The sequence below is a fragment of the Lampetra fluviatilis genome, chromosome 24, assembly GCF_964198595.1.
Source record: "Lampetra fluviatilis chromosome 24, kcLamFluv1.1, whole genome shotgun sequence".
Taxonomy (NCBI): domain Eukaryota; kingdom Metazoa; phylum Chordata; class Hyperoartia; order Petromyzontiformes; family Petromyzontidae; genus Lampetra; species Lampetra fluviatilis.
In genome coordinates, this window is record NC_136298.1 from 7,652,949 (window position 1) to 7,668,199 (window position 15,251).

General features: G+C 50.6%; 1 protein-coding gene across 2 annotated transcripts in view; it reads left to right on the forward strand.

Annotated features, from left to right (window-relative positions):
• SLC6A9 (solute carrier family 6 member 9) overlaps window positions 1–15,251 on the forward strand; it is a 108,904-nt gene that overhangs the window by 58,762 nt on the left and 34,891 nt on the right. Inside the window, exon 3 of one of the 2 annotated variants that reach the window (XM_078867605.1) lies at window positions 6,633–6,798. In XM_078867605.1, the coding sequence (XP_078723731.1) occupies window positions 6,633–6,798 (166 nt within the window). The remainder of the gene's footprint in view (window positions 1–6,632; window positions 6,799–15,251) is intronic. The other variant, XM_078867607.1, reaches the window with a different exon arrangement.

Sequence of the window (15,251 nt, forward strand, 5' to 3'; positions counted from 1 at the left end):
TACCGTGCTGGCCTTCATATGGGTCGTGGTGATTTTGTTGTTGTTGTCGTTGGTGGTGGTGGCGGTAGTGGTGGTGGTAGTGGTGGTGGTGGTGTGATTCTGACCACCCACCCCCTCGTTCGCGTACCGTGCTGGCCTTCATATGGGTCGTGGTGATTTTGTTGTTGTTGTCGTTGGTGGTGGTGGCGGTAGTGGTGGTGGTAGTGGTGGTGGTGGTGTGATTCTGACCACCCACCCCCTCGTTCGCGTACCGTGCCGGCCTTCATAGGGGTCGTGGTGATTTTGTTGTTGTTGTTGGTGGTGGTGGCGGTAGTGGTGGTGGTAGTGGTGGCGGTAGTGGTGGTGGTAGTGGAGTGGCGAAATTACGGCTGGGGATCCGCGATTCGGGGTTGGGCTCTTGCCTTGAGATGGAAGCTGGGGGCTGGGGGGGTTATGTGTGTGGGGGGGAGTGTGTGTGTGGGGGCGGGGGTGAGGACGGGGGTGAGTCTACGACTTGACAGATTGCTCATAACGCTTCCCACCATCGCCCGAAGCATCGCACGATCAATCAACGTCGACGGCTCGAACGCGGCCCGTGACTAGCCACCGTCTCCGGCTGGGCAAGCCTCGCTCCGCACGGCGACAGCAGCGAACGCCGCATAACAAAAAGAAAATATATAGTTTAAAAATAATTGTTTGTACTTTTTGGTTCTTTCGGTAAAGTCACGTGGGTTTAAAATAAAATGAAACACGACGTTTCGGGCGCAACACAAGCGTCCGTCATCAGCGCCCGAAGCGTCGTGATTTTTTGTATTGTATACCTACGTGACTTTACCGAAAGAACCAAAGAGTATGGATTCCTGCAGTCACGAAAGCTCCAAATAAATCATTGTTTAGTTTGAATTCTGGTTTAAGTCGCCGGGGAAAGTCGTCACGTTTGAAGGAAGATGTAACCCGCCTTGCGAACAAATGATGTGACGATAAAAAAGCACGCATTACGCAGAGGATGATGTAACAATTACCAACGGGCGTTCGTAATCAGAAGTCTTTAATCAGCTGCACAGAAGCCGAAAGGTATCTGTCAGGGCAAAACGCAAATGCGTGTTTGAAAATGCACTTTGTGCTTTGTTGAGCTGGATTGTGTCTTCTTCACCTTCAGCGTGGTCCTTTGATCAATGTGGCTGGTTTCCTCTTGCTACTTTACACCACAGGTTCATTACTGAACTAAAACTATTTTTTTATTTTACCAGGAAAGGTCCACTGAGCTACGTAGCTCTTTTGCAGAAGCGACCTGGCCACAAATGATAGCTCAACAAAGTGGCTTATCACGTGGACATTTATAGCAGCCAAATACTGTACAGGCATGTCGATTCTACATTTGGAGGGACAAAAACCAGAGGACCCGGAGAAAAAATCTACTCAACTACGGGGAGAGACACGTAGACTCCAAGTATACACGTTCTCCCCGTGGTGGCGTGGATCAGGGTCTGGATCGCTCCCACGACCTCATGTACACCAGGCTACCGGACATCTGTGAACAAGAGCTTCATATATTTACTTGATTACAGCAAGCATGCTGTGACGGTTCCACCTGAAGACGATTGCTGTATCGTGCTGTGACGGTTCCACCTGAAGACGATTGCTGTATCGTGCTGTGACGGTTCCACCTGAAGACGATTGCTGTACCGTGCTGTGACGGTACCACCTGAAGACGGAAGCTTGTGTTGCCTCCGAAACGTCGTGATTTTTATTTTATTTTTTATTTTACTTTTATTAATTTGGATTTTTTTACCTACGTGACTTTACCGAAAAACCTAAGAATATGAATACTTGCAGTCACGAAAGCTTCAAATCTAGAATTAAGAGCTTCATAGCTTATAGGATTTCTCCAGGCAGTTAACATCTCGCCACCGGGGCGCCCCCATATCGGATCATCGTTACGAGGGTTATTATGCAGCCGCCTCCTCCCCGCCCCTTGTTAAACACAAACGGATGGATAGATGAACAGAGCTGATGGCAAACCCACTTTCAACCAAAGCATTACAATTTCACAAATCCTATCTCTTGGGCTACACACCTAGGCTGTGGTGTGTCCCAGGCTGACCTGTGCGAATTATAAAATGTCGACAATGTGGTGGTGTAATTTCGATTTAAAGCTTTCGTGACTGCAGGGATTCATCTTCTTGGTTCTTTCGGTAAAGTAACGTAAAATGGAAATAATAAAAAGAAAACATAATAATTATTTTTAAATAATAAAAATAAAACGTAATAATAATTGTATTATGTTTTCTTTTTATTATTTTATTATTTCCATTCTACGTGACTTTACTGAAAGAACCAAGAAAATGTGGTGGTGGTGGCGGGTTGGCTCAGACGTGGAGCCAGCACCGCTGAGATCACTCGTTAATAATCCTGCGGAGGGAGCTGGTAGGAATGTTTGGTTGCTCGGTCAATGGCCAGGGTCAACGGCGGCGTGGTGTATTCCGCAAATATGGCCGACTGTGAGGGCGGGCACAAGCCGGCGTGAGTAGGTTAAACGTTTAAGGGCACCACGGGGTGACCAGCCCCTCCCCATCCAGCCCCTCCCCACCCAGCCCCTCCCCACCCTCCCCTCTCCACCCAGCCCCACCCCTCCCATTTTTGGATGCACGACCGATGTACGGACGGACACAATAATCCCCTGTGGGCTGGTGTAACCAGGAGGTTCCTACCAGTACCAGAGTCTCGATTGTAGCGGATTGATTGTCTTAGCCCGGTCACCATTTACTTCACGAAAAAAAACACATTTTAAAACCCCACCCTGTTACATTTGGTTCATATGTGCTTAATGAAATGTGCAGTGGACACTTGCGAGATATCTGCCCATAGATTGTGGTGATGATGATGATGACGATGATGCACTTAATTAGGCTAAATTCTAGCGCTGAAAATTAAAAGACGAAAAAGGAAGAGCTTTTGATTGCAATGAGCAATCTTTGCCGGACATTAAAACCGCGTATCTGTCACAGAATCTGTATTTATACTGGAGGAATCCGATGAGCTATGAAGGTCCCGGTAGGAAGCGCCTCCGTCCGTCTTGATGTCACGATGCCATGGGGCGCCGTTGGGATATAACTCGGGGGAAACGTACGTACGTGCACTGCACGAGGCCATCACCAGGGTCGGTGGATCGCATGGTGATGGGAATCCCGGTTCTTGAATCTCCAGCATTTTGGCTCATTTTGTTATAAAAACACTTTTTATTTTATTTACCACGTAAGGCCCACTGAGATGTATAGCTATTTTTTAGAAGCGACGAAGTGGCTTAACGTCACGTGGACATTTATAGCAGCCAAATACTCTAAACGCACATTGATTTTGAATGCGGGGGGAAAAACCGGAGGACCTGGAAAAAAATCCACGTGACCACTGGGAGAACATGCAAACTCCAAATAAACAGCAGCAGGCGTCAGGGTCGGGATCGAACCCACGACCTCCTGCGTACCAGGTGAGGGCGTTAACATCGCTCCACCACAGCGCCATATTGACTGCAATGAGGGGGGGGGGAGATTATGGGCTTAGTCGACTTCCGAGCCAAGGTTTGAACTCGTGACCTTCCGATTGTGGAGGCCGTTGAGGCTATAACGGGGGATCGTTGCGGTAGTGAGTGGCGTGCGTGGGAGGCCGGCTTTTTCACGTCTCGCCACCACCAGCACCACCGCAGCTGCGATCTACCCTGCTCCGAGTTGCATCGCCACCTCACACGGCACCCTGCCGCCTGCTCGCTGCTGCTGCTGCCGTTTCCGCTAATTTACAGCGGCCACGTTTATTCATTTATATGATGCCTCTTTATTGCGTTTGCCCGTGGCTGTGCATTTCACTGCGGGGATATAAAAAAAACCAATAACAAACCTCTACTCATTCGCCCGACCACTAGCCTGTCTGCTAGCCAGCCCGCCTGCCTGCCTGCCTGCCCGCTCGCTCTCTCGCTGCCAACTTTGTATTTAATATTTTACAATTTTTTGACGACGAAATTCGCTTTCTTTTTTTTTCAAACTCCCGGAAAAGTGTTTTTTATTTTTTTTACCGCATTCGTGCGTTGCTATTCCCAAAAGCCTACCACGGCAATTTCCGCTTCAGAAGCGACACTCGCCAAAATGTGGCTCGCCTTACCCCCGCGTAATTGAGATGTTGGAGATGATCTCTGATGGATACATCTACGATATCATCACTTTTTAAATGAAATTGGCCAAACATATCAACGCAGACATCTAGTTATTAGGAAGCCACTGGAGCTATGCACTTTTAAATCTATATTGAAAACTCTTTTCTCTATAACTGCGTTTTGTGTTTAGTTTCTTGTCCTTTCCCCGGCACTTCCGATTAGCGCGGTTTGGCTACGTACGGTGCGAAAGAAGTTCAACAAACATCTCAATGCTAAAGAAGAGGCCGGGGACTCTGATCTTAATTTATATGTTTAGAGCGCCTTAAATCAAGGCCCTTGACGTAATTTAAAAAACGCTACCAGCACGAAATGTTTTATAGGGCAGGAGCGTGCTAGGGCTGACGAATGGGTGGCCAAGATAGAGGGCACCTGGGGGTTAGGGAAGAGTAGGGGAGGGTTGGAGGGAGGGAATAGGAGGACTATTTAACTATTTGGTTTACCAGGTAAGGCTCACTGAGCTATATAACCATTTTTTTCAGAAGCGACCTGGTCACAAATGATATCCCAGTGAATTGGCTTATCGTGTGGAAATGCACAGCAGTCAAATACTCTAAAGGATGTTTCTAAATGTGGAGGGGAAAACCGGAGGACCCGGGAAAAAATCCACGCGACCACAGGGAGAGAGAGAGAGAGACACGCAAACTCGAAATATACGGCAGGCGTCAGGGTCGGGATCGAACCAACGACCTATTGTATACCATCTTCATGGTTCTTTCGGTAAAGTCACGTAGAAGGGAAATAATAAAATAATGGGACGCTGTCTTTCCGACAGCTCCGTTTCTTCACCCGAGGACGGCTGCTTGTGTTGTGGCCGAAACGTCGTGAGCATTTTTATTTTATTTTACTTTCATTATTTTATTATTTCCCTTCTACGTGACTTTACCGAAAGAACCAAGAAGATGACTCCCTGCAGTCACGAAATCTTTAAATCGATATTGTATACCAGGCGAGGTAGTTAACATCTCCTAGCCACCGTGGCGCCCTATGGAGAAGATGTGAGCGTTAAGAGATGAACAGGAGGAGGTCAAGGTCTTAATGTACAAGCGGAGTGATGCCTTGTCCGAATGAAACAAGGAACATTTACTGCTAACTGTTATTGCTGCGATAAACACCTTGAATGAAGGTGACATCAACATAATTTATTTTACGAACGCATTTTACCCAACGATGAAACGTGAGCGTTGTATATTTTTGTGGAAATCTATTTGTGCTGATACACCACTGTCAACGCAGTGCCATAATGTTGACATGTTTGCACTATTTACCTGCGACTGTGTCAGTGAAATTGGACAACGCACTGTGTATCACACGTCCAGTATGTAAGCACTCGCCATGGGTCGTGTTGTATATTTGGACGATTGCCCAAAATTATGAAATCACAGCACAGCTGTTCCCTCAAAAGATGCCAGTCATGACTAAATGTCTGCGCATCGGATCGGAAATACTTTGTATATTTAGGCCAACACTTCTCTTGACATGTTCAAAGCGTTGGGAGAAAAAAAAACCCAAACGGAATTTGTTTAACTGGCAACTGATGAGACTCACAAAATTGAAACGGGCCCACAGTTTGCCAACTTAAACCAACGCTGGTTCACAATGCCCATCGGCCGACGGATTGCATTTTAATTTCTCAATCCCAGTCCTCGTGACAGTCCGGTCCACCTTTTGTGCTCTTACCAACATTTTCCATTCGTGTGCAAAACCGAGAGAGTGCACACGCTGCACGGACCTGATGATTACTATTCGTGGCATGCTGTACCGGGTTACACGGACTGGAGTCGAGAAACATTGGATGACGTTTTTGGTTTCACGTTTTTTCGTGACACGCTGTGTCGTTGTGGTGTGATGCTGTGGTGTGATGCTGTGTTTGTGACGCTGTATTGTTGTGGTGTGATGATGCGATGCGACTCTGTGCTGCTATGCTGCGGCGTGACTCGCTGTGTTGTTTTGTCGTGACGCTGTGTTGTGACGCGCTGTGTCGTTGTGGTGTGACGCTGTGGTGTGATGCTGTGTTTGTGACGCTGTATTGTTGTGGCGTGACGATGCGATGCGACTCTGTGCTGCTATGCTGTGGCATGACTCGCTGTGTTGTTTTGTCGTGACGCTGTGTTGTGACGCGCTGTGTCGTTGTGGTGTGACGCTGTGGTGTGATGCTGTGTTTGTGACGCTGTATCGTTGTGGTGTGATGATGCGATGCGACTCTGTGCTGCTATGCTGCGGCATGACTCGCTGTGTTGTTTTGTCGTGACGCTGTGTTGTGACGCGCTGTGTCGTTGTGGTGTGACGCTGTGGTGTGATGCTGTGTTTGTGACGTTGTATTGTTGTGGTGTGATGATGCGATGCGACTCTGTGCTGCTATGCTGTGGCATGACTCGCTGTGTTGTTTTGTCGTGACGCTGTGTTGTGACGCGCTGTGTCGTTGTGGTGTGACGCTGTGGTGTGGCGGTAGCAGAATGGTGGTGTGGCTCTCGAGGGCCGGGTGGCGAGCCAGGATGAGAACGCGAAACGGGGCAACTGGTCGAACCAAATCGAGTTCATCCTCACGAGCATCGGCTACGCGGTTGGCCTCGGGAACGTGTGGCGCTTCCCCTACCTCTGCTACCGCAACGGCGGAGGTAACGTGAACACCATACCACACACACCTCACCACCACACGAGGTAACGTGAACACCATGCCACACACACCTCACCACCACACGCATCATACCACACACATCTCATCACCACACGCATCATACCACACACACCTCACCACCACACACATCATACCACACACACCTCACCACCGCACGCATCATACCACACACCTCACCACCACATACATCATACTACCCACCTCACCACCACACGCATCATACCACACACCTCACCACCACACGCATCATACCACACACACCTCACCACCACACGCACCGGACCACACACCCCACCACCACACGCATCATACCACACACCTCACCACCACACGCATCATACCACACACCTCACCACCACATACATCATACCACACACACCTCACCACCACACACCTCACCATACCACACACCTCACCACACACACCATACCACACACACCTCACCACCACACACATCATACCACACACACCTCACCACCTCACCATACCACACATACCTCACCATACCACGCACGGTACCGCTGTGTGGCGCTCACCACTGGCACGGGGTGAACACCAGAAACTGAACGTGGAACAAGGCAAGTGAAGAAGAGTGCGCCATGGCGACGCACCGGACATGGGGCTACTCGAGGTCAAGTTAGGGTTAGGGATAGGGTGGGTACGAGCGCTTGATTAGCTCGTTTAGTCAGAGGGTTAGATGGTTAAGGGTACGGTCTGATTGGTCAGTATGCTCAGTGTTAGGAGCAGTGCTCGTGCTACAGTTTGACTGGTCTGGTTGGCGAGTGTGTTAGAGTGCGGTGGTAGTAAGGCAGGGCCCTGGCTGGTTGGTGTGGTTGGTGTTGACACTGTGCGCTGATTGGCTGGTGTGTTAGAGTGCGGTGGTAGTAAGGCAGGGCCCTGGCTGGTTGGTGTGGTTGGTGTTGACACTGTGCGCTGATTGGCTAGTGTGTTAGGGTGCAGTGGTAGTAAGGCAGGGCCCTGGCTGGTTGGTGTGGTTGGTGTTGACACTGTGCGCTGGTTGGCTGGTGTGTTAGGGTGCGGTGGTAGTAAGGCAGGGCCCTGGCTGGTTGGTGTGGTTGGTGTTGACACTGTGCGCTGATTGGCTGGTGTGTTAGAGTGCGGTGGTAGTAAGGCAGGGCCCTGGCTGGTTGGTGTGGTTGGTGTTGACACTGTGCGCTGATTGGCGAGTGTGTTAGAGTGCGGTGGTAGTAAGGCAGGGCCCTGGCTGGTTGGTGTGGTTGGTGTTGACACTGTGCGCTGATTGGCGAGTGTGTTAGGGTGCGGTGGTAGTAAGGCAGGGCCCTGGCTGGTTGGTGTGGTTGGTGTTGACACTGTGCGCTGATTGGCTGGTGTGTTAGAGTGCGGTGGTAGTAAGGCAGGGCCCTGGCTGGTTGGTGTGGTTGGTGTTGACACTGTGCGCTGATTGGCGAGTGTGTTAGAGTGCGGTGGTAGTAAGGCAGGGCCCTGGCTGGTTGGTGTGGTTGGTGTTGACACTGTGCGCTGATTGGCTGGTGTGTTAGGGTGCAGTGGTAGTAAGGCAGGGCCCTGGCTGGTTGGTGGGGTTGGTGTTGACACTGTGCGCTGATTGGCGAGTGTGTTAGGGTGCGGTGGTAGTAAGGCAAGGCTCTGGCTGGATGGTGTGGTTGGTGTTGACACTGTGCGCTGATTGGCTGGTGTGTTAGGGTGCAGTGGTAGTAAGGCAAGGCTCTGGCTGGCTGGTGTGGTTGGTGTTGACACTGTGGTTGATTGGCGAGTGTGTTAGGGTGCGGTGGTAGCCGGGGGCATGGCTGCTGTTGGCTGGTGTGGCTAGAACGATAGGCAAGTGAGTCTGGATGGGTCGTTCTCTCTCCCATCCCCCTAACACTCTGTCCGTGGTGTCCCGCTGCCAAACTCGGATCTTCCCTTTACGTTCGCATTTCACATTTGGCATGCGCGGCGTCGCAGTTCAAACACAGACCTCGTTTGGGACCCTCGTCCCCCGCTCAAACCCCGCTTATTGATTAACTTTGTCCAATCCTCAAGAGTCGGTGGGGGGCGAGGGTGGGGGGTCACGGAGGGTGCAATACGAAAAATTAGTTTGAGAGTTTTGCAGGTTGGCCTTGGAGCTGTGGGTGGATTGGTTGGGCTCGGAACCGTAACCCAGGCTCGGTGCCGAGATGTTAACTACCTCGCCTGGTACACAGGAGGTCGTGGGCTCGATCCCAACCCTGACGCCTGCTGCTGTATATTTGGAGTTTGCGTGTCTCTCTCTCTCCCTGGGTTTTCCCTCCACATTTAGACTCAACATCACGACGCGTTCAGAGTGTTTGGCCGCTGTAAATGTCCACACGATGAGAAGAAGCCACTCCGTTGAGCTTTTGTTGGTGGCCGGGTCGCTTCTGAAAAAGAGCGATACAGTGGAGCTCAGAGGGCCTGACCTGGTAAAATGCAAAAGTAGTTTATAGTTTAAGTTTACTTTAGGATTTGATGATCTCCTATCAGCAGCGCACGCCCCACCCCCGCCCCCGCCACCCCCCAATTTCATAACGGTTCCTACGGAACAGAGGTCGCAACCGGGTACCCGATACCCGTACCCTACCCGATACCCGGCTACCCGTACCTGGCCGGGTACGGGTACGGGTAGCCGTTTGCGACCCTGGTGCGGCCGGGTACGGGTACGGGTAGACCGTGAGTCACTGGTGAGTCACCGTTTGTCACTCATTTCCCAACGTCTTGTCTCTTCTCACAATTCAAGTTCCTAGAATCAACCCACCCGCGCCTGCAACATGGCTTCATCCCAGAGGTCGCAATCGGGTACCCGATACCCGTACCCTACCCGTACCTGGCCGGGTACGGGTAGGGTACGGGTACGGCCGGGTACGGGTACCCGTTTGCGACTCTGGTGCGGCCGGGTACGGGTAAGGAATCAAAACCCGTTTGCGACCTCTGCTACGGAATGACAGTCATGCTACATTTACACAAACTCCTGTGCCCTCGTGACTCAGTGCCCGAGCTCACGTGCCATCCGTGCGCCGCCGCGTATTCTAAAGTTGTTCGTCGTCGGCGCAAGCGGCGTGTCTTTCACATCGTCGCCGCGGCGTTGAAAGGGGAGGGGGGGAAACAACCACGGGGCTCTAAATCGCCAGGACATTTTTGTTTCTCTCTCGCTCCAAAATCTGCGTGGGTAACTCTGAGCCGTATTTGAAAATTGTGGGGTAGGTGGAGTGGGGGGGGGTATACGGACCCCACGACAGCCACAGTCGCGAAAAACAACAAACGCTAGTACGACGTTCCAGTCCATCATCATCAGCAGCAGCAGCAGTTGCAATCGCAGACATGTTCTATCCACTGCTGGATGAAGGCCTCACCAAGAGCCACGGTCGCTATCTCTCCCGGATTCGCGTCGCAACACAATCCATCCACGCAGCTCCGATCCGATTTCACGGCTCTCCGTCTCCCGTGGCAGATGAGTTGTGTTCGTGAGACGTCAAGATGTGGCTGCCATACCCCAAGATGCTTCGCACAAAGAACGGGGAATCTGCAACGCCGACGGAACCCGGAAAAGAGGGAAGAGAGAGAGAGATATCATATAATACATTTGTTACTTTTACAGTTTTTCACCCAGAGGTGGGAGGCCAGGGCGTGATGTTGGACAGGGTGTACAGAGGCAGAAGGTGAAATCCAACCCGAATAAATGTGTCCAGTAAACTTTGTTTTGCTGTTTGGGCCTCCAACCCCCCCCCCCCCACATTTCCCCCCCGATTGAAAAGCGGCCAATTTGCTCGGAGGTTTCTCGGCTCAGAGACACTCTCTCCAGGGCGAGAATGAGCTGTATTTTTTTTTTTATTTTGGCAAATAAGACAGACGCAACTTTGCGTCCTGGCAGCTGCCGCGTTAGCAGCCTTCATCGCGGATGGTTAAATACTCGTGCAAAGTGTTCCCCAAATGCGCGCGGATGCTTTATTCCTTCCTGACGTTGCCCTTTTCGCCGTCGTCGTTGCGGAGATGGCCCCCCGCTCCCTCGGGTGTTGTTTTTTTTAACGCTTCTTTACCCCACCTCTCGCGTTCCGGCGGCTTAGCGGCTCGTCATTAATGCGTAAAAGTCAAAGGAACAAGAGCAACGACACACACACACACCACACACCACAACACACGCACACACACACCACAACGCACACGCAACACACACACACACCACAACACACACGCAACACACACACACAAAAACACGGCCAACGAAATTCAGGCACGTACGCATGAGCGGGTCGGCCGCGCTCTGCGTGTCGTCGGAAGAGAAAGGGGGAATTTACATTTCACAGAATTAATCTGGCCACACGCACAAAGCTACGATGTATGAATATGCTAATTCCGGCCGGCAGAGGAAGGAGAAGAGGTGAAGGAGGAATGGCTTGGGGGGGGGGGCTGAGGGGGGGGAGGAAGGGGTTGGGGGTGGGGGTCACGAAGAGGGACAAAAACAATCGACACGAAGAGGGATCTGTGTGTGCGGACGCATCTCGTTGCGAGCTGTCTTGCGGGTCAGCCGCCCCCCCCCCCTCTTGGATTTACGAAAAAAAAATAGAATCGCAATAATGAGGGAACCATCCCACACGGCAGCCCGCACTTTGCGAAACCTTCCCGTGGTTTATACTAAAAAATTTATCGTCCCGAGCAAAGTCACCGGCACAAAGGGCCCGATTCACGGCGCGCTAATTGATGAAATGTATAGGCCGGGCAAAGTCAATGAATCTCTCTGCCTTCTGAGAGGGGGTCAGCGCCAGCCCCGGATCTCCCCCCCCACCTTCTCCCCCTGCCCTCCGCCTCCAGCTCTTGTCACCGCATCTCCTTATCCCATTACCCCCCCCCACCACCACCGCCCAACCCTGGAACATGCATGGGGTTTGTGGGAGAAAAGGGGTCCCAACGTAACGGGGGGGGGGGGGTGGCTTAACCCTCTTACGCTATCATTGTCATCATCATCATCAGAGCCAATGTCCTCACCGAATGTTTTTTTTTCAAGTTGCTGGAAGTTATATTCTATGAAATTTTAACTTTAAAAAAAAAAAAATTCAGAATGAAACAACAATCCAAAGTTCAAGAAGATCGTTGTTGTTTTTGTTGTCGTGATGCATCGGTGGCCGAGCCTGAGACCATTAAACTCGCTGCGCACTCGAGAAGGCGATTCACTCGCCGGCAGCTGTAACCTGGTTTCAAACCCAGGCTTTCATCGGTGCGTGCTCAGTGAGTGATTCTTTCACACGGTCGTTATGAACTCCCCAAGCCGTCCAGTTACCACCATCGTTGACCCCATTTCGAAGCGAGCACTTTCATCGCTCGTCGTAGAAGTGCATTGATTGCCGGTGCTGTGATCTGGACGTCACAAACACGACGAAACACGAGTTACAGACATTTAAACGCATGCACACACACGAGTTACAGACATGAAACACGCACGCAGAGTCGGGAACGTTAAACACGGCCGTGTACGTGGCTTTCTGAACCCTGCGCTAGTGTCGGGAAGCGGTGAATATTCATCGCCTGCCCGTGACCGTGCGGATCCGGAAACACACACGGACATTGGCAGAGAAAGCGGAGCGAGAGCTGAAGGGTTCCCGAGGAAGTAAGGAAAGGCGCAAGGTTTGAAGTTCACTGAGAGACGAAAGGAGGAGGAGCGGCAACGTGGTTTCGGAGCTTTGGATCGCAGCTTTGTTGGAACCCTGGTGAGGCTACCAACCCTCAAATATATTCGCAGATCCCTCAAATACATTCGTGCAGGGATAGTAAAATCTGGACTTTCGTGAGAAAGAAAATCATCGCGTAGCTGCCACAAAGTTATTTAGCGATGCCGCTTACTGCGTTGGCAGCCGTGCTCCAGCAGAATCAACAGATGACTCCGTGCACTCGTCAAAAACACCACCACCGTGTGTGGCCTTTAAAGGAAACGTATGAAATACAGTAGCCGACGTTTCGGGCAATGGCCCTTCTTTGTAGTATCTGCAACTGATTCACGGAGTATTTCCCGTGGCGTTGAGTAGCTTCAGCGGTCCACAGACCGCGGGGTGGGGAGCCGCCGAATTTGAGGACGGACACGGGGAATGGATGTCACGTGGACTATTAATAAACGTGTTCTTGGCGGTTGTTGTTCAGGACTGACCACCGCATCCCACTGAACATGGAACGTCGGGCCAACGTTGGCATGTTAACTGGGATATCTTAGCCAAGAGGGTGGAACGCGTTCCGAAAGTACATCCGTTGCGGAGATGGAGCGATGAAATCGGAGAAAAAAATTCGGGAGCATAGATGGAGTGTCGCATCGCAGGGCCGTAAGACGTGTCGACGTTTTGGGGAGGCCTCGGTCCAGCAGTGGATAGATCGTGGCTGATGGGCGGCGGTGGTGGCGGTGGTGGTGGTTGTGGTGGTGATGAATGTACGTGGAGGCGGAGGGTGGCAGCAGCAGCAGCAGCAGCAGGGGACCCACCAGTCTTTGGGCATGAGTTCAATACCGTGATCACGTTTCTCTTTTTACGACTGCCAGAGGCTGCCCACGTAATTAGGTCAGATTGGACTACACTGCGGCTCTTGTTTGTGAGTGTGTGTTGTGTTTCTGCTTTTGTATCGTATTATTATTATTGTTGTTAGCCTGTGTTTGTTTTGACTCGTCACGTGGCTCGGTGCAGTGTATCATAGAGAGGGATGGATGTGTGCAGTACGGTCATTTACGCTTCCGAGATTGCAATGTCCCTTCACCTGCTCAGCTCATGGGGCGCAGTCAATGATTACATTGGGAGTGAGCAGCCGACGATTCTGTAGATTGTCGTGCTTCAGATTTGCGATTCGATGCAATAAGCGAGTCTTTCTTTTCAAAGCACAGTAAAACCTTGGATTGCGAGCATAATTCGGTCCGGAAACGTGTTTGTAATCCAAAGCACTCGTATGTCAGTTGTGATCACGTGACGCTCGGCAGACAAAGCGTGTACGCGTACTACTCGTATTTCAAGACCTCGCTCGTTTATCAAATTAATATTTGTTTAAAAAATTTGCTCGTCTTGCAAAACACTCGCAGACCAAGTTACTCGCAATCCAAGGTTTTACTGTAACTATATATATACACACAGTGGTAGACAACGTCTCGGACAAAGGGCCCTTCTTCCCGATATAAAATAAGCAATTAAATAACAAGGGCCATTGCCCGAAACGTCGGCCACGTATTGCATGTCTACGGCCATGTTAAGGCCATCGCGTTGTTCGCGGATGAATGTGTAGAGTTGTGGTTGTTGTCAACCGTGCTCGTGCACCACTGCCAACGCAGCAGCAGCAGCAGCAGGAGCAGCTGCTTCGCCAAATAATTGTCGTCACTTACCGAGGGTCACATGAACCAATCACGCACGGCGCAATGCACGAGTCCACAGTAATTGTCGATCGCAGTTGCATTCTCTTCTCGCGCATGATGGCGATGTCAGCAGCAGCAGCAATGGGGCTCAGGCGCTCGATGGCTTCACAGCAGAGAGAGAAAGTTCGTGTCGTGTTGCTGTTCCTCCGACGTTGAAGGAGCGAGAGACTACAGTGGTTTATTTTATGGGTCCGTAGACTAACATTGCCCATGGACTCACATTGCTTATAGACTAACATTGCCCATGGACTCATATTGCTTATAGACTAACATTGCCCATGGACTGAACATTGCCCATATACTTGAAATGTCCCATAGACTAACATTGCCTATAGGCTGAACATTGCCCATAAACTTGAAATGTCCCATAGACTAACATTGCCTATAGGCTGAACATTGCCCATATACTTGAAATGTCCCATAGACTAACATTGCCCATAGGCTGAACATTGCCCATATACTTGAAATGCCCCATAGACAAACATTGCCCATAGGCTGAACATTGCCCATATACTTGAAATGTCCCATAGACTAACATTTCCTATAGGCTGAACATTGCCCATAGACTTGAAATGTCCCATAGGCTGAACATTGCCCATATACTTGAAATGTCCCATAGACTAACATTGCCTATAGGCTGAACATTGCCCATAGACTTGAAATGTCCCATAGGCTGAACATTGCCCATATACTTTAAATGTCCCATAGACTAACATGGCCTATAGGCTGACCATTGCCCATATACTTGAAATGTCCCATAGGCTGAACATTGCCCATATACTTCAAATGTCCCATAGACTAACATTGCCTATAGGCTGAACATTGCCCATATACTTGAAATGTCCCATAGGCTGAACATTGCCCATATACTTGAAATGTCCCATAGACTAACATTGCCTATAGGATTAACATTGCCCATATACTTGAAATGTCCCATAGACTAACATGGCCTATAGGCTACTCGATGATTGCGTATGGCAGGGAGGTTCTGCTGCTGCTGGTGGCCACGAGGAGAGGGCTTCAGCGGAGAGAGGGAGATATTCGGGTCGTGCAGCCGCTGTTCCTCC